Source organism: Eulemur rufifrons, chromosome 18 (assembly GCF_041146395.1).
Source record: "Eulemur rufifrons isolate Redbay chromosome 18, OSU_ERuf_1, whole genome shotgun sequence".
Lineage (NCBI taxonomy): Eukaryota > Metazoa > Chordata > Mammalia > Primates > Lemuridae > Eulemur > Eulemur rufifrons.
Window position 1 is genome coordinate 49,671,493 of NC_091000.1, and position 20,672 is coordinate 49,692,164.

The 20,672-nt window shown below is 39.8% G+C and overlaps 2 protein-coding genes across 5 annotated transcripts in view; one reads left to right on the forward strand and one right to left on the reverse strand.

The window, feature by feature from the left end:
• Positions 1–20,672, reverse strand: part of ALDH5A1 (aldehyde dehydrogenase 5 family member A1) — a 277,572-nt gene that overhangs the window by 196,026 nt on the left and 60,874 nt on the right. The gene's annotated exons all lie outside the window — the stretch shown is intronic.
• Positions 1–20,672, forward strand: part of KIAA0319 (KIAA0319 ortholog) — a 46,722-nt gene that overhangs the window by 8,225 nt on the left and 17,825 nt on the right. For 3 of the 4 annotated variants that reach the window (XM_069493029.1, XM_069493032.1, XM_069493030.1), the window contains exons 3-12: positions 3,584–3,776; positions 6,961–7,059; positions 8,210–8,307; positions 9,482–9,569; positions 10,576–10,668; positions 12,095–12,227; positions 16,536–16,764; positions 17,199–17,322; positions 18,840–18,972; positions 19,952–20,100. In XM_069493029.1, the coding sequence (XP_069349130.1) occupies positions 3,584–3,776; positions 6,961–7,059; positions 8,210–8,307; positions 9,482–9,569; positions 10,576–10,668; positions 12,095–12,227; positions 16,536–16,764; positions 17,199–17,322; positions 18,840–18,972; positions 19,952–20,100 (1,339 nt within the window). The remainder of the gene's footprint in view (positions 1–3,583; positions 3,777–6,960; positions 7,060–8,209; positions 8,308–9,481; positions 9,570–10,575; positions 10,669–12,094; positions 12,228–16,535; positions 16,765–17,198; positions 17,323–18,839; positions 18,973–19,951; positions 20,101–20,672) is intronic. The other variant, XM_069493031.1, reaches the window with a different exon arrangement.

Genomic DNA, 20,672 nt, shown 5'->3' on the forward strand with positions numbered 1-20,672 from the left:
CTCCCTACTCAAGAGACATAGGCTGGCCCAATGGATAAAAAAATACAAACCAAGTGTCTGCTGTCTCCAGGAAACATATCTAACTTGCAAGGATGCATTTAGACTGAAAATAAAGGGGTGGAAATTGATATTTCAAGCAAATGGAGGCCAAAAGAGGGCTGGCGTGGTGGTTTTCCATTGAAATACAAAATTTCCTCTATAGTCACATTAAATTTGTAGATAGGCCAGTGTCATACCTCGTACCTGTAATCCCAGCACTTTGGGAGGCCATGGTGGGAAGATTGCTTGAGGAGTTTAAGACCAGCCTGAGCAATATAGGGAGATCCCATCTGTACAAAAAAATTAAAAAGATTAGCTGGACATGGTGGCATGTACCTGTACTCCCAGCTACTTGGAAGGCTGAGGCAGGAGGATCACTTGATAGCCCAGGAATTCAAGGTGGCAGTGAACTATGATTGTCCCACTGCACTCCAGTCTGGGCAATAGAGTAAGACCCTGGCTCTTTAAAAAACAATTGTAGATAATCCTTAAAAAACTGTTCATAAACATTGGCTCCATGGCATAATAAAAAATATTAATACCATTTTATTCTGATAAAATGAATAGTGACAGCAACTAAGATTTCTCCTCTCACCAAGAAAGGATTTAAAATAGGTCAATTATTTTTGATAAAGGTACCTAGAAAATTCAGTGGGGAAAGAATAGTCTTTTCCACAGATGGTACTGGGACAACTGGAGATTCACATGCAAAAGAATGAATTTAGATCCCTACCTCATACCTTACAGAAAAATTAATTCAGAATGGACCAAAGACTTCAGTGTAAGAGTTAAAACTGTAAAACACTTACAAGAAAACAGCAGTAAATCTGTGTAACCTTGGGTTAGGCAATAATTTCTTAGATAAGACATCAAAAACATAGCAATAAAAGAAAACAATGATAAATTTGACTTCATCAAATTAAAAACTTTTGTGTTTTAGATGACAACATCAAGAAAGTGAAGACAACCTATAGAATAGGATCAATATTTGTAAATCCTGTACCAAAAATATTGTATATGGAATATACAGATAACTCACAACTCAATAATAAAAAGACATAACCCAATTTAAAAATGGGCAAAGGGTCTGAATACACATTTCTCCAAAGATGATAGAAGAATGGCCAGTAAGCACATCAAAAGATGCTCAATACTGTTAATCTTTAGGGAAATACAAATCAAAGCCACAATGAGATATCACTTCACACCTACTAGGATAGCTAGAATAAAAAAATAAAAACAGATAATAAGTGTCAGTAAGGATGTAGAGAAATTGGAACTCACACACTGCTGGTGGGAATGTAAAATGGTGCGGCCACTTTGGAAAACAGTCTTGCAGTTCCTCAAAATGTTAAATATAGAGTTACCATATGACTCAGCAATTTCACTTCTAGGTATTTATTCAAGAAAAACAAAAACAGATGTCTATACAAAGACTTGTACATAATTGTCTATAACGTCATTATTCATAAAATAGTGCCATTGAATAGGACATCTAGGAAAAACAAATCAAGATCAAACTTGTAGAGGATAAAGGACATTTTCTTGTAGCTGTGTTTTCGAGTGGACAAGACTATACAGATTCACCTAAAATAAGTTGTTTCAAAGCAAATAAGAGTAGAGAAAATAGAAACAAGAGCCATTTGAGACCTTTATTGACTAGGCCCAGCTGAAGTTGAAGGGCTGAAACGGGAGATGCTGGTGCTCAGTTACTTCCATAGAGGATCCATTTTCTTTTAGAGGGTATGTCAAAGAGAACCGTGTATCCTGATAACTAAGCCAGGAGTTCTGTGATGGAGGTCATGGATAGATTACTGAGCAGTGAAGGTAAGAATTGGCATATGATTCTAGCCTGGAGAGGCAGCTTGGTGGGAAGGTGAATGTTTTAGAGAAGAGCAGGACTGGAATTTCCTGGTGGCTTTGTGACCTGCATCCAGGATGCCTTAATTTCTTTGACCACTGTCTAGCTTCATTCTTTATTTCAGCTTGGCAATAATTTTTCAGGACTTGATGCAAAAAAAAAAAAAAAAAAAATCCAGTTTATACTATGGAATTTGCAGCGGCTCTATTTTAATATGTTATGGACACTTATTGGCAGCCCTAGTTTGCAATGATTCTGAATTTCGTACTATTCTTAGCAAGCATGATTCAACGAACAGCTTTATCCATTAGCACTCACTTTACAAACCCATCTGCCTGAAAGTTTAATGCAACTGAGCATCTTAAAATTATGGTAGACCCACTACCTGGTTTTTTAAAATGCTAGTCAATTGATTTTTCTTAGTTTGATCAATATACCTTCATGTATTGCTTTTTCTTTTTCTTTTTTTTTTTGCCTTGGTTTTGGAAATTTAGGTACAGAAGGTTTCACCAGTTGCCTAGTAAATATGTAGCACCTAGTGGGGGTTCAGTTAATATTAGTAATGATATCAGTGATTGTATCTCCAGTCACAAAAAATATACCATGTCCTTGCTCAATTTTCTCAACTGTAGAAAAGAGTAGCTGTATTTTCAATAAGCACCAATGACCCACTCTAAAGTTTGCATTTGAATTACAGCTTTTTTTTTTTTTTTCCCTGTGAGTTTCTCATTGTACATGTCCCCTTTGGGTCCCCTATGTTATAGTCTAAAATTTTACTTACCTGGCCAGACATCGTTACTGGCTATTTTGAGTCCCAGAAGAGCATTTTATTATCATATTATGAGACTTTTCCCTCTGGCACATAATATTTAATTTAAAAACTTTTACTTGGCTAACTCTTTAACTTCAAGTTATAGTTTATACACAATGCATAGTATGAATAGAGATCATTTACTCTAGAAGCCTGTTTACTGTTGAATTATTTGATCATCTTCAGTTATTTCCTTACTGATTGTCTTAGTTAGCTCAGGTTGCTATAATAAAATACCATGAACTGGGTGGCTTAGATATCAGACATTTATAGTTCATAGTTCTAGAGGTTGAAAGTCTGAGATCAGGTTCCCAACAAGGTCGGGTTCTTGGTGAGGACCCCCATCTTGGTTTACAGATAGTCATCTTCTTGCTGTGCCCTTACATGGAGGACAGAGAACTAGCTAGCTCTTTGTCCTTTTCTTATAATGGCACTAATCGCATTATGGGGGCTCCACCCTCATGATCTTCCAAAAGGCCCTACCTCCAAATACCATCACATTGTGGGTTAGGATTTCAACATAGGAATTCTGGGGGGACACAAACATTTAGTCCATTGCACTGATTAGTTCAGGGGCTACTATAATTATTTTTTCACTGTTTATCTTGAGAGAGAGAGAGAGAGAGAGTGTGTGTGTGTGTTCGTTCATCTATACTAATTGTCCAACCCACAGTTGCCTTACATTTGTAGTAGATAGCAGAGAGTCTATTTGAAAGAAATGGTCTACTAGAGTTCCAGAGTTTTACTATATTATTCATAGTTTTTCATACGTTACTGAATGTAATTTATGAAAAAGGTCAGTGACATTGTATTGCTTGAAGAGTTCAACTGTTTTCTTTCTTAACAATTTATTCTTGTAATTGATTTCATAGGTTCTAATGCCTTCCCATAATCCTCCTCCAGCCAGCCTGGAATTCAGCCCAGCCACCATGGAGGAAAGCCAAGTGCTCACAGTCAGCCCGGGGAGCACAGAGCACAGCATCCCAACACTTCCCACTAGCACTGTCCCCTCTGGGTCCACCCTGTCTGAGCAACCCTTATCTCCTACTACTGCTCCCAGGACAGGTAACTTTTAAAAAATACAATTGGGAGAAATGTGCTGAAGACAGGCTGTAGATTTGGTAGTCACAACTTTTAAAGTTTACTCAAACTTACTCAAAAATGTGCCAGGATCCCCTGGAGGGATCCAGGCACATTTTTGAGCATCTATCATGTTTCAGAAACGGTACTGCTTACTGGAAATAAAAAGATGATTAAGACATTGTCTTTCCCTCAGGGACTCGATAGTCCAGGAGAGGAGACTGACAGGTAAAGAGATGGTTCTGATACAATATGGTAAGTGCTGTGAGAGGCTGCCGTGGGAGCAGAGAGGGGCACCCGGACTCACTAGGAGAGGCCAGGGAAGCCTTTCCAGAGGAGATGATGCTAGGGGAGAGTGAGCTGGCAAAAATGGGGTTGGCCTGTCATTCAGGTCAAGGAGCAACATGTGTAGTAACAACAGCGATAATCGTATTTGTTGAGCACTTCTGGAGTGCCAGGCACCACTCTCGGTGCTTCCCATCCATCATCTCATTCACTACTGTGCAAGAGAAGAGAAGTACAAGAATTTATGTGAAATTTTGGAAGAACTGTAAGAAGTTCATTGTGGCTGGAACTAGAGTGGTAAACATGGCAAGAATTTGAAAAATCATGTATTTTGTGCTAAGGAATCTGCATTTTATTGGATGGATACAGAGAATCCCTGAATGGTTTTAAGCAGGAAAGCAAAATGAGCAGATTTGTCTTAAGAAAATAGTGTGGAGTTGACTGGAGGCAAGAATACCCATTAGAAGGCTATAGCGAGGGGTTGCAGGGATGGAGAAGGAACTAGATTCAAGAGATAGTAAAGGAGCAGAATGATTGGGATTTGATGAGTGATTGGATGTCACAATGAAGGAAAAGGACTCTCAGATATATGAACGTATGGAGCTGAAATTAGACGAGCAGTTGGGCAGAAGATTAAGGATTGGGAGTCATCGGTATAGAGGTGATAATTAAAGACATGGGGGCAACATGAGATTATCCAGGCAGAGGGGTGGGACTTTGGGGATGTCATTGTGTAAGGAGCTGGAAGAGTAGGGGGAGCCTATAGGGCTGACTGGGTGGTTATGCCAAGGAGTGGGAGATAAAGAGGAAAGCATGGAATGAGGGAAGAAAGAGGGGAGAGAATTCTGTAGAGGAGAAAAAAACAATTTTCCCTCTACCCTTCTAAGCTAGTCTGGGGCCCCTGTAACAAAAGACAGAAAAACAGGAGTTTATTAACATGTATATTTCATATATACATGGGAGCTATCCAGGGAGATAGGTAAATCTCAAAGAGGTGGCCTAGAACACCAGTTTATGTAGCATCTTCAACTAAAACAAAGAAAGATGTAGGGAAGGCAAGTGATGGTAGGTTCCCAGAACAAAAAAGGTAAGCAAGAGGAAGGCTTGTTATGCAGAATTAAGTCTCCACTTTCTCCGTTGATAGGATCTCTTGGGATTTAGTCATTTTTCTCTTCCTGGTACAGAAAGGAAGATGCCCTTACACATGGGAAATGACATTTCCTTTATGGACGTAAATTTCCCTCACAAAAGAGTAACTTCTACTCTGTTTTCTGAGCTTCTCCTTGTCTGCTGTTTCTCAAAAGAATCAGCTCAGAATAATCCTTATACTAAAGAGGTCTATTTGTAGTGGCATATTCTAGTCTCCTACAGTCATATTTTGGATTGGCATATTCTGATCTCCTATAATTCCAAAAAGGAGGACGTGATCAAAGTGCCATGTGTTGCAGAGGCCACAACAAGGATTGAAAATCTTCCCTTAGATTTTTCTAATAAAGAAGTTATTAGAATATACAAGACCTAAGGGTCACCTTTCCTGATCTTTTCTGTGGGTCATGCATTTTGGAGATTACCTTCTCTAACTCTTTTTTTTTTTACTATGATCCTGAACTTCAGTATGGAGAAGGATAATGGTGGAAGACAAGGCGTGTAGTACCTGGAAAGAGAAACTGGCCTGGGAAGGAGGATCTTTGGGTTCTAATAGAACCTACTGTGTAGGGTTGTTATGAGGATTAAGTGAATGGATTGTTTTAAAGCCCTTGGAATGGTGCCTAGCATGGCTTAATCTGGTATGTAAGTGTTTGTTGAAATAAATACATTTAAATTAATTAAATATTAGTGGACCTATTGCTAATTATCCATGTAGCTTTGGACAACTTGCTTTGCCTTTCTAGGGTTCAGTTTGTGCCTCCATAAAATGAGAGGTTTGGACCAATGTCTCTTCTAAGTCTACAATTGCTGACTTTAAGGGCAGAGAGTTAGTGAAAGTGGCAGGAGAGAGGAGCCAGAGAAGCCACCGAGAGTCTCTGCAGATGGTGTAGGGAGCACTTGAGGGACTGAGGACTGCGAGAAGAGCAGAGTAAACAAGCAACCTGTCTCTCTGACATCTCCAAGCAATCGATCCCTCTGGAGTGCACTCAGCTTTTTTTTTTTTTTTTTTAATCTTTACTTTGTTCTATGTGATATTTGACATATTACAATGTATTTTACAAGTGAAACTATTGTCCAGTCGAGTCGAGCTGATAGAACCATAGTATGAATATATCGATGTAATCCTGGTTATAGAGAAAGTAAATGAGTATTGTTCTGAATGCTTGTTGAGTGGATAAGTGCTTTTGATAAGAGTTAACGCTCCTGCTGCTTGAGTTAAAATAAACGTTTTATGTTGAGGTCGATTGGATTTTTTCTTGGAAAGGTGCCAAGAGCAAGGCTATTAGCAGTAATTCATGAAGTTACTATCAGAACTGAGTGTTGTGTGACTAATGACGCAGAAGCACTTATGATTATACTCAATCTTTTTATAACTAAAAATAGCTCACACTAGGGAGTCAAAAGCTGGCAGCAAGAGGGAAAATAGGCCCGATCCACAGTACCCCACCTATTTCACCCAACTCTTGTCACCCGATACATGGCTCAGTCAATTGAAACTACTATTTCTTCGCAGTGCCAGCTCATATTGATGGTGTTAAACCCCGCAGCGTCATATAGGCCACAGTTCAGTTACTAGCCAGAGGAAAACATTGTCTCAGGTATAATCATATGAAGAACTATTATAAAAACATGGGCTATTTTATTTTATGGATATTAATGATAGATCTATTGTAGGGCATTAACATGACATCATTATATTATATAATGGCATGTACTATTTCTAATTAACTTTTAGTGAAAGAACTTACGGTGTCTGCGGGAGATAACCTAATAATAACTTTACCCAACAATGAAGTTGCACTGAAGGCCTTTGTTGTGCCACCGCCACCTCCAGGTGAGAGCTTGGCTTTCCTCTGTGACCACCTGGGCTGGTGAAGGCCTTCCTTACCAGGCCTTTACACGTGGTTTGCAACATGGAGTCATTTTCACATATTGCGTGACACAGACGGGGGTGGAAGACAAGGCTTTGATTATCCTAACCATCAAAATTTATTGAAATAATTTAAAATGGGAGAGTGAGAGTATAGGAAATTAAGTACAGAATATATCCCTGTAATTAGCCAGGATGGAAAGTCAGTTTCTGGTGTGCAAAGCAGAGTGATACACTGGAGCAGGAGCGGTTGCCGCGTGCAAGATCTTGACCTGTGAGAACCCACAGAGCCTGGGAAGATGCCACTGTGAGGAGAGGGAGGTGGCAACACACCCAAAGGTTTGCTTGTGGATACTGCAGAGTTGACAACGTGGCTCTGAGGTTCTCAGGATACCTCACACCAGCTGCTCAAAAAATGTTCCTGAAAAATCTCTTTCTTCTACTCGTCCGTGCTCTACTGTTCCGTGAACATTTGGCTGGTCCCCGTGGCCCGTCAAATGTGTTCTTTATTAAGATAGACTCATTCTTAAGGTATTTGATTCATTTTTCCCCCATCACATATGGGTCAAAACTTTATAAACAGAGATGATAATATTTGTCATTTGCATTTTAAGCCTTTGAGATGACAGACCTCACAGTTCACTAATATCTGAAGGTGGGAGACAGCTTCATCTCAACATAGAGATGTTGACTCTATTTTTGTGTCCCTAAATAAACCCCTACAGCAGATCAAATGAATGGAAATCTCCTTGCCTTTTATTAAAAGGAGAAAAGTACCATGGATTACACTATGTTAAAACTTATATGGATAGTCAGATTTAGCACCCTGGAAGGAAATCATCAAATACTAACAGTGAGATTAGGGAGTTGTTTCTTTTAACTTTATTCATTTTCTGAATTTTCTATAAGTTGTATGTTTTTATAATAAAAAATAAATTTTACACGAAAAAGATATAAAAATGTTATTCCTTACTTGGGTGATAGTTGAAAGTCAAGTTCAATATATCTAAGAGAATCAATACTGGGTTTAAGACTTTTATCTCTTTCCCTCTGCACAGGTTATATAGTGGCCTCTCAGAATTTATAACTACTCGTAATTCTTTTTTGCTCTCAGAAACAACCTACAACTATGAATGGAGTTTAATAAGCCACCCTGTAGACTACCAAGGCGAAATAAAACAAGGACACATGCAAACTCTTAACCTCTCTCAAGTAAGTAACTGGAAATTGGGTGTGTTCCACAGCACTCCACAGAATTCAGCTAATGCCTTCTTAGCTGTTAAACCCAAAAGTCTTAGGATTAAAGTCAAAAGAAGGATGTAAATGAATAAAGGATATAAATATAAGTGAATAAGGCCAAGCATCATGGCTTATGCCTGTAACCTGAGCACTTTGGGAGGCTGAGGTGAGAGGATTGCTTGAGGCCAGGAGTTCGAGGTATAGTGAGCTGTGATCACGCCACTGCACTGCAGCCTGGGTGACAGAGCGAGATAGATAGATAGATAGAGATATAGATGGATAGATAAATACATACATACATACCATGTACGTAGGCAGACAGATGGTCAAATAGGCTTCAGATAGCTTTTCTTTATTTGAGTTATTTTTGAGTTATTTGGCATATCAGCTCAGGGGAAGAGGTCTGGTTTCCCAAAAATCTCTGTGGTGATGTTAAAAACCTGTTCTAACTCTTGCTCTCCTTGCAGTGTTAGAGACATTCTACTTCTCTCTGGTTCTTAATTGGGCACATTTGTAGAGTTGCCAATAATTCCATTCCAGTTCACAAATTGCTTTTACTCTGATAAATATTTTTTTATCATTAATAACAATTTAATTTTTTGATAAATATTTTTATTTGATAAGTATTGCTCCAAGATATAAGCACCTCATAAAAAACATCTTCTCTTCTTGGCCCCTAAGGATATATAAGCTAACTTAGCTGCCAGAGGTCTGGTTTCCTACCAAATGATTATGAGACTACACAGCTAGTGGTATAACATGAGCAGGCATCACCCCCATGTTTATTGAGTTCTATTTCTCAAAGTGTGGTACCCAGACCACCAGCAGCCAACTCACCGAGCTACGAGTTAAAAATGCATGCTTCCCAGACACACACTTTTGCGAATGCTGCTTTCACTTAGGTCTCTGTAAGTCCCATGAATATCTGTAACTAAGCTAAAGGCCTGTCTAGGTGACCTTTACTGTTCCAGAATGCAGGCTTCAAACATGTGGCAGACTTTTGGCAGATCCAAATGAGACTTTCACCTGAGCCTGTTCTCTGTGCTGATTTAGGAGTATGACTTCTGGGATATTTTAGCCTTTTCTAGGTAGTAAACCCATTATGTCTTTTGCATGTGTATTTGTATAACTGTTCTTTATGTTGCAGTTGTCGGTAGGACTTTATACCTTCAAAATAGCTGTTTCTAGTGAAAATGCCTTTGGAGAAGCATTCATCAATGTCACTGTTAAGCCAGGTAAGCCTGTGTAAGAGAATGGCCTTCTGTTGTACGGGTTTATCTCAATTTTGGGTGCCTGGATGACATGGTTATATGTATATATTTTTACATTAGGCTCTGTTGTAGAGAAAACATGCAAGAATTATGTTTTCAGTTTTTTTTTTCTACTTTCTGTATAACCCTTAGATCTCACTTGACACTGCTATTTAAGACTACAAGGCTATTGCTTGCTGTTTCTGAATGGTGGCAAATTGTCTGTGCCTTAGCCTGCTCTGGTGACATTTACTCCATCCACTCTTACCTTCTACGTCCACTCCCATGACTCAGCTTCACCTTCGGAGCAGGGCATTTCAAATACATTCAACTGAGCAACTAAGGGGTCAGGGGACAATGTGTGCCATGGGCTTCCAAGCTTACCGCTAGCCCATAGGTCAGTGCATTCGTGTGAATTAGAACCAGAGGCTCTTTGGCCGGGTGGGCACAGCCCTGGCTCAGTGAGCAGAAGTGGTCTGGCCTTCAGCCTCCACTACCCCTCAGCTGGGCTGAGGGCACACAATGCGTGATTGAGGTAGAATTCCTCTGTGCCAACTCCACCTCCAGCCTTTTCCTGAGGGGCTGACAGCTCTATCTTTCACATATTCTGCCTGGTTATTATTATAGCTGAAGCATGGTGGGAGCTTCATCAGTCAGAGATTTAAGATCCAGTTAATAGGAGCTGGAGCTATAATCCATTGCTCCTGTTCTACAGTTACTGCTCACGTTCTGTGACTAGCCCCTTGGGTATCACTGCACATCTTCACTGAGCCTGGGCTTACATACAAAAATGTAAATGTATAGACAAGCTCCTAAAATTTATAGGAAGACTCCAGATTTTAAAAAGTGTTCTCCATAGTTGAGCATGTAGGATAAACACTTTCTTGGCAGGATGTTTATAATCAATTTTTGGAAAGTAGATGATTTTATTTGGGCAACAGCATATGCATACACAACATGGGTTCAGTCACTGTCCTTTTTCCTGTCACAGCCAGGAGAGTCAACCTGCCACCCATAGCAGTTGTTTCTCCCGAAGTACAAGAGCTCACTTTGCCTTTGACGTCAACCCTCATCGATGGCAGCCGTGTGTATCCTGTGATACTTCGGGGATTTTTTTTTTTTGCCCTACATACAACAAGATTTAAAGAGTGCTCTGCATCAAGGCTGGGTGGACCTATGGGCCAATACTCTGATAGATGATTGCCTCCTTCTTTAATTTTGTATCTTCTTTGGTTCCTTCAGCATTTCTCTGTCCTGTGTTTACTTTTCCTCAGCATTTGTCTATTCTGTGAGAAAGTTCTTTAGGGCCAAACTATTTGATTGGGAGTTAAAGCAATTATTAAAGAATCTCCTTCCAGTGTGGTATATATGGTCAATAATTGGAAAATCACTTCTAACAACTCTTAGAAGGGGTGCCTACAGTGAGAGTGGTTAGTGTTTTATTTGTTAATTTGGTTCAGGCTTTGTTCCTTCTAGTGGAGTCTATGTGGAAGGGGTCCCAACATAACTACAGGTGTCCATACAGATGAAAATAGATTGAAAACACATCCCATGTTTGACGTGGTTCAGTAATATCAATGTACCTGGTAATTGCATTTTATGTGCATTTAATCACAAAGCTAATACCAAACCTTGTACAGAGTGAAGAAGGGTTGCCTTGGTTGTTGGGAGCATACTTGCTAGACATTAAAGCTGCTCCATTTTACAAGCCTGCAAATGTACGGAGAGCATATTGACATGACCGTTTGCATCTATTCAGATATAGATGTCCACATTTCCTCCTGAGCAATGTGAAAATAAAGCATATTTTACATGGAAATATTTACAGGAGAAAATACATCACTCTTTGATTCCTCGAATTCAGTGTGGCTTAGTTACAGGAAACTGTTCGGGATTATTAACCTGTCATATGAACTTGTTCTTTCATTAAATGAATTAGACAAAGCTGGCTTCCTTTCAGGATTAAATTTCTCTGATTCTTCAGGGCACATTTTGTTTACTCCCTTTTAGAGTAGGAATGGGAAGTTTCTATGTAGGATATGACCTCTCTGGTTTACACCTTAAAAATTAAGGTAGTAAGAGGTGTTTTGTAAATTATAGATAAGCATCTCTTAAGTCTTTATGAATCTGTCAGTTCAGATACCTATTTAAAATTATCAGTAGGATTTCATATGCTGTAGTTGAGGTGAACAGATGTAGCATTTCAATTGCTTCACTGTGTTGATGCCTGTTTTTTAAAAAGCAATAATGCTTGTCACTGTGCTTCTTAAATATTCAACTGAGCAGGTATAGTCTCACTCAAATCTGGTGGAAATCTAGGAGAAAAATAGTGATGATAATTTAGGGAGTAGAAAAAATCTCCTCCTAATATATAACATATATCCATTGGGATCTGTGCAAGTATATACTTTTATTTAAAAACAAATTTAAATATGCAATAATAGAATGTACAAAACTTATATTTTACTATTCTTGCATTTCATTCAGCTTTTTATTTTTTAATCTTTTAGAAAGTACAGATGATACTAAAATAGTGAGTTATCACTGGGAAGAAATTACCGGGCCCTTCATAGAAGAGAAGAACTCAGCTGACTCCCCTGTCCTGCACTTGTCTAACCTTAGTCCTGGCAACTATACGTTCAGGCAAGTGGGTCCCCACCATTACTGTGCTTTCCACTACTTATATTTTGACTGTTTCTTTAAATTAAGGCCTATAAAACACTGCTGCTTTTCATTTTGATCAAGAGGCAAGGCAGATTTGGTTTTCTTGTGAGTTTTGATTGGCTGCCACTGTAAACTCTGATATCCTCATCAAATAATATGACCTATAAGTGTTTGTTTATTGGAAACATTTGGTTTGGATTGTCAGGAATAGTATGAGGAGGGTAACTTTTTGTGTATTGAGTTATGCAAAAGAAAGTTTGTATCTTCAAAGTGAGGCAGAATTTTATGATTATCTGTTAATTGTATGATTATCTTTTTTTTTTTTTCCTGAGACGGAGTCTTGGTTTGTTGCCCAGGCTGATCTCAAACTCCTGAGCTCAAGTGATCTTCCTGCCTTAGCTTCCCAAGCAACTGGGATTACAGGTGTGAGCAACTGCACCAGGCCTGATTATTTGCCTTAATCTTTTTCTTTTTACAACTTTTTTTTTTTTTTTTCTTTGAGACTGAGTCTCATTCTGCCACCATGGGTAGAGTGCAGTGACGTCATCATAGCTCACTGCAATCTCAAATTTCTGGGCTCAAGTGATCCACTTGCCTCAGCCTCCTGACTTGCTGGGGCTATAGGCACCCCACAATGCCAAGCTTTTTTCTATTTTTAGTAGCGACAGGTCTTGCCTTTGTGAACTCCTGAACTCAAGCATCTTCCTGCCTTGGCCTCTTAGAGTGCTAGGATTACAGGCATGAGCCTCTGTGCCTGGCCTTGTCAGTTTTCTAATTCATTGATTTTTGCTTTTTGTTCTTTCTTTACTTCTATTTATTTTTTATTTAGTTTGTTTTTTTTCTTCTTGGAGTAGAATTTTAGGTCATTATATATACACACACACACACACACACACACACACACACACATATTTTCCTTCCTGTATTAGAAGGCTTTTAAAGCTGTAATTTTCCTTTAAGTACTGCTTAGCTGCATCCCATACATGCTGGCATGTTATATTTTTAAGATCTCATATAACTCTTTAAGAATATGATAATTCCAAGAAGGGGCCCATATATATCTATTTATGGATCCTCTGAAGTCTGGCCTTGTTAAGAAACTCTCAAGTATCTGACAGGATTCGTCTTTGACTAAAAGGCCGACAAAGGTGCTCCAGAGTGTTTCAGATTTTGCATATGGTTGTAAAAGCTTCTGTTTGGATTTATTTGAAATTTTGGCTTAAGAAACAATTTACTCCATTTAGCATGATTGTTATTAAAAAAACTAGAATATAACAAGTGCTGGGAACCCTTGTGCATTGCTGATGGGAATGTAAAATGGTGGAGCCACTGTGGAAAACACTGTGGCAGTTCGTCAAAAAGTTAAATATAGAATTACCATCTGATTCAGCAAACTACTTCTAGATATATACCCCAAAGAATTAAAAGCAGGGACTCAAACAGATACTTGTACACTGATGTTCTTAACAGCATTACTCACAATAGCTAAAAAGGTAAGATCAACTTGAATGTCCATCAGCAGATGAATGGATAAACAAAATGTGTTATATACATACAATGGAATATTATTCAGCCTTAAAATGGAATGAAATTCTGATATTTGCTACAACATGGATAAATCTTGAGAATATTAGGCTAACTGAAATAAGCCAGACACAAAAGGACAAATATTGTCTGATTCCACTTGTATGAGGTAGATAGAGTAGTCAAATTCATTAGAGATTAGAAAGCAGAATCATGATTGCCAGAGACAGGTGGAAAGAGGGACTATACCATTGCTGTTTAATGGGTATAGAGTTTTAGTTTGGGATGATGAAAAAGTGTGGGAGAGGGAGATTAGTGATGGTTACTCAACAATGTGAGTGTACTTAATGCCACTGAACTGTATACTTAAAATGGTTACAATGGTACGTTTTAGGTTATGTGTATGTTACCACAATTTAAAAATTAAACATTAGAATTTTTTAATTAATTAAAAATTACCACAATGTAAAAAAATTTAGCTAGCTCTGCAAGCTTACTTTATTGTTAAGAGTAGATCCCTGGAAATGTACAGGCTCTGTGGAGGCAGGTTGAGCAGCCACGTGGGGCATCCCGTGCTCATGTGTTTGTTTTGAGTTTCCCACCTTGGCGGGCACAGCTCCACTCAGACAAAATATAGATTTCAAGAGACAAGTAACAATTCAGGAGTGAGAGTAATGAATGTTTGCCATAAAAATAAAATAAAAAAACCCCAGAATGCATCTATAAGCAGAAAGAAGGAAATTAAATACCTCCTAGAATTTAATTGCCTAAAAATAAACACCCTTAACAGTTTGGTTATAGTCCTTTTTCTATACACATGCAAATATAAAATCTTTTATTTTTCTTAGTCAGATCAAGATGTATAGGGAGTTTTTTTAAGCTACTTGCTATTTTTTTTCCCTAAGATTTTAAAAGTTTTATCTTTCATGTTCAAATTTTTATCTATCTTAGGACAAATTAGGATGGAAAAAATTAAAAAAATAAAAAAAGAAGAAATAAACTTTTATCTATCTGGAATTAATTGCATCTCAGCTGTGGTTTGATCTAATTTTATTTGTTTCCCACCTGTATAATCAACCAACTATCCCAGTACTAGTTATTGTCGAGTCAGTCCTTTCCCAATCTGCAAAGCCACGCTCACCTATGTCAAGTTTTCTTATATATGTGGGTCTGTTTTTAGATTCCCCATTTATTACTAATATCTATGCCATTAAATATTCTGCAACATCATATTTGATGCTGTGCAGATATATTATAGTTTATTAATTCATCCCCATTATTCAATGTTTGGAAGCATCCTTATACTTAAATTTTAGGGTATAAGTAAAATTTCCGGGTCACAGGTGTTTGTTACATGTTGCCAAATTAATGTTTACTTTCTATCTGAGGGGTCTGCTAATGTAGACTTGCGGGAACTTTCTGATCTAAAAGCCCAAGAAGACTTCAGAAAAGTTATTATTAAAAGTGTTTTTCTAATGCTTCATTTATTTATTGGAATAAAATTTATAGATAGTGAAATGTACTTTATAAGGTGCATTTGATTCATTTTTATTTAGTTACGTTTTACTGTCTGATTGAGGCAGGCTACTGCTGCTCACCCAGGAGGAAATTCCCTTAAGGGGCCAGGTGTCCTGACTCAGCCTGGTTGAGCAGGAAGGACCTTGGGTCCTTAGATGTTTGGTTTGCTGTCAGAGCCCGAGTACAATTTGGATCTTAGTTGTGTGGAGTAAGGCCTGTGTTCTTCTGTAGCTTCATTCTCATAGTCCTACTTATATTTAATACCTGGTTAGCATTCATCATTGCTCCCCACTATCATCTTTACCCCAGAAGGACGAAGTGACTCATTTGTGATTTCACTGTTCCCATGACCACAGCAGGAATCAGTTTGGTACAAGAGGGTTCTCTTTGATATTTGTATAGGTTGAGCATTGATTTGCATTTGAAAGTGCTTAATCCTAAAATTGCTTTGCAAGGAGTGTCCTGAAAACATGACTACATTAAGTCCTCTAGAAAAGAATTAAAAAACTAAAATGCTTTGTAGCGGCAAATTCATGAGTGATTTACTGTCTCTACATGCTCAACCTGAAGGCAGAACTTAAATCTGATACATCCTTAGGCTCAGTTATTAGAGAGTGGCTTCTATGTTAGCTGAGGATGGTTTCTTCACCCAGCATCTCAAAGACTAATCAGAAACCCATAAAGGTTAAACTCTAACATGTGAATGTATTATAAACTGGAAAAAAGTCATCAACAGCAACAAAAGTATCCTGAAGTCTGTGTGCTTTTCTTTTTTTTTATTTTTTTTAGACAGAGTCTTGCTCGGCCACCCTGGGTAGAGTGCAGTGGCATCAGCCTAGCTCATAGCAACCTCAGACTCCTGGGCTCAAGGGATCCTCTTGTTTCAGCCTCCCGATTAGCTGGGACTGGTGCGCCCCTTGACACCCGGCTAAGTTTTCTTTTTCTGTTCTTTTTCTTTTTTTTTTCCTTTTTTTTTTTTTTAGTAGAGATGGGGTCTCGTTCTTGCTCAGTATGGTCTTGAATTCCTGAGCTTAAGCAATCCTCCCGCCTCGGCCTCTTATAGTGCAGGATTACAGGCGTGAGCCACTGTGCCTAGCCTGTGTGCTTTTCTTAGCTTCATCCTCAAATTTCTATTTACACCTGTTCTGAACTGTTCTGAAAACTATGCTATGAGCTGACTAAATGGACCATTTACCTTAAAATTTGACAAATTCTTGCAACTATGGCTTCCTCTCCTTTTTGTAGGTTGACCATTACAGACTCAGATGGTGCCACTAACTCCACAACTGCAGCCGTAATAGTCAACAATGCTGTGGATGACCCCCCGGTTGCCAATGCGGGACCAAATCAGACCATAACTTTGCCCCAAAACTCCATCACATTGAATGGAAATCAGAGCAGTGATGATCACCAGATTGTCCTCTATCAGTGGTCTCTGGCCCCTGGGAGTGAGGACAAAAAGGTGGCCATGCAGGCAAGTTCTCCATCCTGCCTTCAGACTTTCATCTGTCTGTCTAGTATTGGTTTTGGGGGGCATCAACAGAGATATTTTGTTACTACAGACCATGCTTCAGTCAGCATCCACGTGTGAGTCTCTTGTACATTTCTCTAGTGTAGATTCTAAGAAGTGGAATTGCTGGGTTGAATAATGTGTTCATTTAACATCTTAATAGATATTGCCATATTGCCTCCCAGAAAAGCCATATTAATTCATACTCCTTCAGTAGTGTATGAGGATACACAATGGACTTTAGGTTGCATTTCCTGGGGACACATAAATTTCTTTTCCCAGCCGGATCTCTGTATTAAGTAGAATCATTAGTTTTCATTATGTCATGCTATTTACTGGTGCTTCTTTAATATTATTTTTTTGCTTTTGTTTTCATGTTTGTGTTCGCTGTTACTTAGGGAGTACAGACACCGTATCTTCATTTATCTGCAATGCAGGAAGGAGATTATACGTTTCAGCTGATGGTGACAGATTCTTCAAGGCAACAATCTACTGCTGTGGTCACTGTGACTGTCCAGCCTGGTAGGTGGATGGAAAAGAGATTTGGCCCTAGAGATTAAAGCTGAACTGATAGCTGGGCTTCTGGGCTTCAGATGTATCAAGTTTGGTGGTAACTCAGATTAGCCAGACCTTGGAGCATTGGCCCCATTTCCACTCACTGTCCATTAATAATTTCATGAAAACTCAGCATTCTGCCTACCTCTGGATTTAAATAACCTTAAAGGTAGCTTGACAATGGTCTTTGCTTTAGAACTTTTCTAGAAGAGGCCTCCTGGTCCTAGAAACTCTATCCAATGTCCTGGCAATGAGAATATGCTCAATCTATAAATAAATAATTTATTTATCAGCTAATATGTGAAAAGTGCTATTAGGCCCTGGGGATGCAGAATTAAACAAGATAGACTTGGTCTCTGCAGTCGCAGGGCATATGGGCGAGTCGCGTAAAACTATGTGATCAGTGCTTTCCTAGGCTGCTCGAGGGGCCCACAGGAAGGGCACCTGCTGGGCTTGAGGCGTCTGCAGGGAGCTCTTCCAAGAGCTCAGGGTGGAAGCATGGGTAGCAGTTAGTGAAGAAGGTGAAAGGAGGAAGGAAGGGCAAGAGGAAGAGTTTTTAGGCAGAGGTTACAGGATGCATGGAGGCCACAGGGTGAAAGAGGCTCTGGAACATTCAAGGAATTCAAAGGAACTAGTTGTGATTGGAGAGAGAGAAAAAGAGGTGGGGCTGTGGGAGTGCGAGGGGCTCCGTCATAAAGGGCGTTGCACACGCATGGTCACAGCAGCGTTTCACCCGACGGGCATCGGGAAACCACGGAACCGTGCTGAGCAGGATAGCGGGGCTGTGGCGTGGTCTGGGCATTGGGAAAGGGCCGCCTCAGGTTTTGACTACGTGACTTTTTTTTTTTTTTTTTAACAGAAATTATATCTTTTAGTATCAATAATAATATCAGCAATACTTTATAACTTTTACTTTTGTCAACATTTAACTACAATGTCTTGAACATTTACTGTTTACCAGGTACTGTGTTAGGCACTTGTGCTACAAAGACAAAAAGAAGTAAGCCCTACCTGACAAAGTAGGTCTCTTCACACTGATGTCAACTGACTAACTTCCTTCCTTCCTTCCTTGCTTCCTCTTTCCTCCTCCTTTCCTTCCTTCCTTCCTTTTCTCCTTCCTTCTTTTCTTCTCTGACTTCCTTCCTCTCTTTGTCTCCCTTCCCCATCCTTCCTCCCTCTCTCCTCCTACCCTTCTTCCCCTTCCTTCTCTCTTCGCTCTATGACTTTTGAAGATCTTTTAAAGAAACCAAACATGTATCTATCAGTTTTCCTGCTGCCTGTAACTCTAGTCTCAAACTTGGACTGTTCCACTCCGTGGTCGGCTGGGAGACTGCAGCACTTCATTCGAGGAGCCCCAGAGGACTCTGTGTACTCTAGTAGCTGCCTGATCTGAATGTGAATGATTTGCTTAAATCAAGAAATCAGGGGATTTCAGACTTAAGGCAAAGAGATAATACTTTTTCACACCGTTTCTGTAATTCCAGAAACAAACAGGCCTCCGGTGGCGGTGGCTGGCCCTGATAAGGAGCTGGTCTTCCCGGTGGAGAGCGCCACCCTGGATGGGAGCAGGAGCAGCGACGACCACGGCATTGTCTTCTACCACTGGGAGCACGTCAGGTAGCGCATCTCACCACCAACCTGCCAGGGTCCCACCTGTGCTGAATGCTAATAACATCCCTTCTCTGGGGGATCTGTAGTAAACTATCAGCCTAGCTTATTGAGGAGTCAGGATTTAAGCACATTTCTGGAAGTGGCTGGGCATTATTGCTTGAAGACTATCTCAAGTGTGGGTGGATATTCATTGACAGTGGAGGCAGGTGGAGCCCAGGGCAGATGTGCAGGGCCCTCTCGGTGTGAGGTGAGCTTGATGCAGAGGAAGTGCCAGGAGACCTGTGTGTGGTCCTGTCTACACTTAATGTGTCCTGCAGTGACTGTGGACAACAGGAGTGCAAAGTGTAAGGGGAGGCCCATGTCATCTAACATTTTCTGAGCTTCACATGCTTAATCCCATAGACTCCTATGTCAGTTCTTAAGAGGCACATACTAACCTTAGCCCCATTTTGAAGTTGAAGAAACTGAGGCTTGTGGGGACTAATGATAGTACATGGCCTAAGGTTACCCAGATAGTAAGAGAAGAGCTGGGACTCACACCTAGGGTGACCACCAACCCCACAATCTCACTGAGTACACCATAATTTCTGTCTTAGGAGATCGATTATCTGGCTCATTCCCTCCTCCCCCACACTCCCCCTAAACATAGATGAGGATTGAACCTAATTTTATTCAAAGAAGAAATGGGAGTAGTTTCTAAGGCTCCATTTTCCAAGGATAGATCATGTCACTGGCAGCTCAATTAAAAAAAAAAAATTAGAAAACTTTTTGCAGTAATCCAGCAGTCTCTGTCTGAAATTGGCATTAGTTTATGACTCTTACACTGAACTAGAGAACGCAAATGATGAAGAGTTGTCTTAGAATTCTCTAAATGGTATATATTCTAGCTGGTAAAAAAAAGCATTTATAAGGACACAAATCATACGCCTGCCATATTCAGAATCCTGTGCCCCCTCCCTTTTGTTAACCATGTTCCTGTTTATAGGGGCCCCAATGCGGTGGAGATGGAAAATATTGACAAGGCGATAGCCACGGTCACTGGTCTTCAGGTGGGAACCTATCACTTCCGTTTGACGGTGAAAGACCAGGAGGGACTGAGCAGCACGTCCACCCTCACCGTGGCTGTGAAGAAGGGTGAGTGGGTCTGAGGGTGGAGAGGGGTGGGCCTGCTCTGCTTTCCAGTCCTACCGGACCCTAAGCCAGGCCACGATTGTTCAGAGACATTGGTATTTGCTTATGTATTCATAGCAGATGCCAAAATCCACCTGACCAAGCAAAGCCAACCTTCTTCTATCCACATTAGCTATTTTCCAATTGCCTTCTGCAAGGAGACAGCATTTCCTTTTGCTTATGGAGTATATCTTTTAGTGGCTTCACTCTCCTCCTGTGACTACTGGCAATGAAAGACCCAAGTCCAAATGACACCATTATGCTTTGCTTTCTCTCTTCCTTAAAAATTCAAGTTCTGTGTTATTTCTCAATGTGGACTTTGTGGCCTAAACTAGTGCAGTGCTGCTTTAGGTACTTGCCTCCTTGTCTGTTTTGCCATCTGACTGTGAGATGCCTGAGTGCCTTTGCTTCAGATGTTCCTGTGTCCTCTGTATAGCAGAGTGATGGACTCACGGCAAATCATGAATGCTGAATGAATTAGTGGATGGATGTTACTGTGAGTTAAAGTGCAGAGGAGTAAAGAGCACGGCTGGATG